General features: G+C 36.8%; 1 protein-coding gene across 1 annotated transcript in view; it reads left to right on the top strand.

Annotated features, from left to right (window-relative positions):
• The window catches only part of cers3b (ceramide synthase 3b), an 11,306-nt gene extending 9,908 nt beyond the window's left edge, over positions 1-1,398 (top strand). Inside the window, exons 9-10 of the mRNA XM_030790420.1 lie at positions 976-1,129; positions 1,255-1,398. Coding sequence (XP_030646280.1) covers positions 976-1,129; positions 1,255-1,398 — 298 coding nt within the window. The remainder of the gene's footprint in view (positions 1-975; positions 1,130-1,254) is intronic.
• The last annotated feature ends 3,602 nt before the right edge of the window (positions 1,399-5,000 follow it).

Below are 5,000 nucleotides of genomic sequence, written 5' to 3'. Positions count from 1 at the left end.
GTATATGTAAATGTGGTGTGTGTGTGTGCGTGTGCCTGTGTGTATTGTGTATATATATATGTAAATGTGGTGTGTGTGTGTGTGCCTTGTAGGCTGATCCACTGTACCTGGGTTTATCCCGTGTGTGTTGTGTATATGTATATGTAAATGTGGTGTGTGTGTGTGTGTGTGCCTGTGTGTATTGTGTATATATATATGTAAATGTGGTGTGTGTGTGTGTGCCTTGTAGGCTGATCCACTGTACCTGGGTTTATCCCGTGTGTGTTGTGTATATGTATATGTAAATGTGGTGTGTGTGTGTGTGTGCCTGTGTGTATTGTGTATATATATATGTAAATGTGGTGTGTGTGTGTGTGTGCCTTGTAGGCTGATCCACTGTACCTGAGTTTATCCCGTGTGTGTTGTGTATATGTATATGTAAATGTGGTGTGTGTGTGTGTGGCTGTGTGTATTGTGTATATATATATGTAAATGTGGTGTGTGTGTGCCTTGTAGGCTGATCCACTGTACCTGGGTTTATCCTGTGTGTGTTGTGTATATGTATATGTGGTGTGTGAGTGTGTGTGTGTGCCTGTGTGTATCGTGTATATATATGTAAATGTGGTGTGTGTGTGTGTGTGCCTTGTAGGCTGATCCACTGTACCTGGGTTTATCCCGTGTGTGTTGTGTATATGTATATGTAAATGTGGTGTGTGTGTGTGTGTGCCTGTGTGTATTGTGTATATATATATGTAAATGTGGTGTGTGTGTGTGTGCCTTGTAGGCTGATCCACTGTACCTGGGTTTATCCCGTGTGTATTGTGTATATATATATGTAAATGTGGTGTGTGTGTGTGTGCTTTGTAGGCTGATCCACTGTACCTGGGTTTATCCCGTGTGTGTTGTGTATATGTATATGTAAATGTGGTGTGTGTGTGTGTGTGTGTATTGTGTATATATATGTAAATGTGGTGTGTGTGTGTGTGTGCCTTGTAGGCTGATCCACTGTACCTGGGTTTATCCTGTGGAGTTGTTTGCTCCGTTTTTTGGTTATTATTTCTTTAACGCCATGCTGATTGTCCTGCTGCTGCTCCACCTGTTCTGGGCTAAACTTATACTTCGTATGGTGTCCAAATTCATCTGTGGCAATGTATGTACTTCACCCACATCACACACACACTTACTGAAACAAAGCCTGACACACATGCTAACACACACTTCATGAAACACATAGAGACACGTACTGACTGAAACACACATTCTGTCCCTGTGTAGATGAAAGGAGACGAGAGGAGTGAGGAAGAGGAAGGAGAGGAGAGTTATGATGAAGAACAGGTTCACACACACTTTAATGGATCAGGATCTGCACACACACACTCCAATGGATCAGGATCTGCACACATGGTTAATGGTCATTGACAAACACACACACACACACACACACACACACACACACACACACATATATGCATACATACATACACACACACACATATACATACATACTGTTTGGTTGCCATACATAATTGTCCCTGTCCATATTGGATATTTAATTGTCATGTGTTCAACTTTTTAATTGTGATGTATTTTTTTTTTTAACTTTGAATTTTCTGTAGTTATACAATGTTCCAAATGAAAATGGCATTACAGATTTTTTTTTCTCCAGAGCTAAGTCAACCAGGTCCTCACTTTGATGTGTTCTGAAGGATTTGTTATGAATTGTAATTGTTTATTAAAATTTATTATAGTTTTTTTTGACAGAGGTGTTCCTAACATTACGCCTGTGCATTACTGGATCATCAGACAAATATTTAATTGGACAGTATTGTAAACACAGTTTTGTAAAGACTTTAGACAACACACACACACACACACACACACACTGCAAATGCATATTGCACTATATGTGCAGAACTTGGGAACCTCAAGACACTGAGGGTCACATGTATGTTATTTTAAATTAAATAAAATAGATATAAAATGAAATTGACGTTTTATTTTAAAATGTCAGAACAGACAGACAGACATATATATATATATATATGTATGTGTGAGTGTGTGTGTATATATATATATATATATATATACACACACACACACACACACATATATTTATTTATTTATATACACAGAGGTGGACAAAGTACACAACCCCATGATGATTTTCACTTGAGTTGGAGTTGTGGGGGGAACCTGCTTTTCAAAATACTCAAGTATTCAAAAGTAGGCCTACATTTTCTTTTTAATGTTAATATATTGTTGTATTGCCGCCACAATGCATTTTCAGCCTAATGACTCTGAAACAACCTACTGAATGCACTGACTTGCTTGTAGGACCTGTAGAATAAAAAGCTTGTGGAATATGCTACAAAGCCTATAGAAACACAGTTGAATCAAATGCTTCCTCAATAGGACACAGTGTATAGCTTCATTTAAATAGGCCCTAGGTTAACTCAGATTGGCCTTAAAAAGGATAAACACGTCATAATGTTGTAGGCTAGGTTAGTTTTACTTCTGCTACATATCATTGTCTGAAATATGAAACAGCTGGATGACCCTAATCACCGCTTGATTCCCCTCCCCCCTCGTCTTACTGGGACCAGGTCCTACGTGAATCCAGTGGCTTCACATGAACTTACTAATAGTACTGTGTTTATCTGACAAGATTAAAACATATTTCTGAAGGGACTTTTGTCAGTGACGTTAACTCGGCATTTTCGCTAGCCAACTATAAGTACGTTATTATCTGTCTTTAACTATAGTTATAACTATCAATATAACTCTACTAGCATACAAGCCCAGGAAGTGAGTACTTGTTTTTGTCATATGTAAAAGCTAAAGTAAGTTAAGTAAGATATGTTAAACATTTAATGCAATGAGTAGCTTACCAGTAGCAAAACCTGGCCTTGGTAATAGGCTCTGTTTCCAAACACCCAGTACTTGGTAGTTTTGTCGAAATCGAATTTTTTTATACGAGAAATGGGAACAACAGCCCGATAATTATCTTCCAAGTACCTTACCAGAGCAAACTTTTTTTTTTACTGTGAACTAAGGCTAACTGTAGGCTGTAACTGTAAAGCTGCGTTTTAACCGAAGCGAAATATAATTAATAAAAATTCACCAGTAGGAAGGCAATACACAACTTCATGTTCAATTTAAAATTCAATTTAAATTCATGTTCAATTTAAAAACATTTATAAAGAAACACTAACAGTTAAAACATTTTACAAATGACTTGACATTATCAAAAAACAATGTATTCTCTTTAGTGCACTTTGTACGTTGTTAACTGGTGAAGCAAGCAATTCATTTCATTATATTTCATTATTTTTGAGTGCATTCTCAATTTACAGCACTTTCTCACCAAGTGCAGGCATTGGGTTCGTTAGACCAGTTGAGACCAATTTTTTTCAGTTGAAATAAATAGCAGACAACACTAGTTACATCCTATTGGTTTCAACTGGATGGAACTGGTGAAGCAGCCACTGCCCATGGCTCTGTTGGTCTAAATGGGTTTTAAATGGTTTCAACTGGTATTCTTAACTGGGCAAACAATTAGAATCTGAAAACCCAATTGGAACCAACTGAAACCAGTACAGACCATTTGAGACCAGTTCATCCCAATAGACTTGCTACTGGATTTTCAACTGGAATTTCCACTAGGGTATTCGTCAGCAGTGGATTCACACAGGACCCAGGATGCAGCCGAATAGCAAAAAAACCCCAAAAAACACCCTAAGTCCTTTCCTAACCACTTTTCCTTGACCTCAATGGAAAACGGTTAAGGGAAGGTGGGAAGGAGAATTCATAGGGACTTGGGAAAAGACAAATGCGATGCTAAGAGAATCCGATTGCACTTACGCTAGGCTACATAATCATGCGATGGCGGATATTACTGAGGTAGACCTGCCGTGGTGAAACTACTATGTTCCAAAGATGGACGACTAAAAGTGCATCTTAGATACTTCGCCCGTGCGTTCTTATCCTGTTTTTTCACCGTATATAGATGTGCACAACCCGGTGAAAAATGTTACTTCATTAACAAGGTTGGAATTGAAATAAAAAAAGGCATATAGGCTACCAACCACAAAAGTGCAATGAATGGTTGCTCATACTCACCCTCCTATCTGCTCACATTTATGGACATGAGTCCCAGATTGTAGGAAAATAATTGTTAAATTTATGCAACATAGGCATAACGTGTTAGGCCTACAAATCTACAATTGTACATACCATCATTCTTAAGTTTCAAACATGCTGAATTAAAAACATCATCTGGCTATAAACGTCTTATATCCCTTATTGGTAGTGATGATCTGATCCATTTTTAGAAAATTTAATTTGTTTTGCAATTACTAATGCTTGTATGACTCGACACAAAGATTATCTGACTGAAGTTTTGTCATTTAATGATATGCTAATCCTATACAAGTAAAATAAAAAAAATAAATGTAAGTGACATGACGAAGTGATGGTGTCAGTAAGTTTTGTCATTTAATGATATGCTAATCCTATAAGAGTAAAATAAAAAAATAAATGTAAGTAACATGAAGTGATGGTGTCGGTAAGTTTTGTCTTTTAATGATATGCTAATCCTATAAGAGTAAAATAAAAAAATAAATGTAAGTGACATGACGAAGTGATGGTGTCGGTAAGTTTTGTCATTTAATGATATGCTAATCCTATAAGAGTAAAATAAAAAAATAAATGTAAGTGACATGACGAAGTGATGGTGTCGGTAAGTTTTGTCATTTAATGATATGCTAATCCTATAAGAGTAAAATAAAAAAAAATAAATGTAAGTGACATGACGAAGTGATGGTGTCGGTAAGTTTTGTCATTTAATGATATGCTAATCCTATAAGAGTAAAATAAAAAAAAATAAATGTAAGTAACATGACGAAGTGATGGTGTCGGTAAAAAGATGCATCTCTCCTAAATATAACTGTTTCTAATGATCTCTGACTGTGAAAGGGCTTCTTGCACAAACCGTGTCCTGCTCCTGAATCCTCCTAACCCTA

This window comes from Chanos chanos, chromosome 13 (genome assembly GCF_902362185.1).
Source record: "Chanos chanos chromosome 13, fChaCha1.1, whole genome shotgun sequence".
NCBI lineage: Eukaryota > Metazoa > Chordata > Actinopteri > Gonorynchiformes > Chanidae > Chanos > Chanos chanos.
Note: the sequence above shows the minus strand (reverse complement) of the source record. Positions and strands in the feature narration are given on the sequence as shown.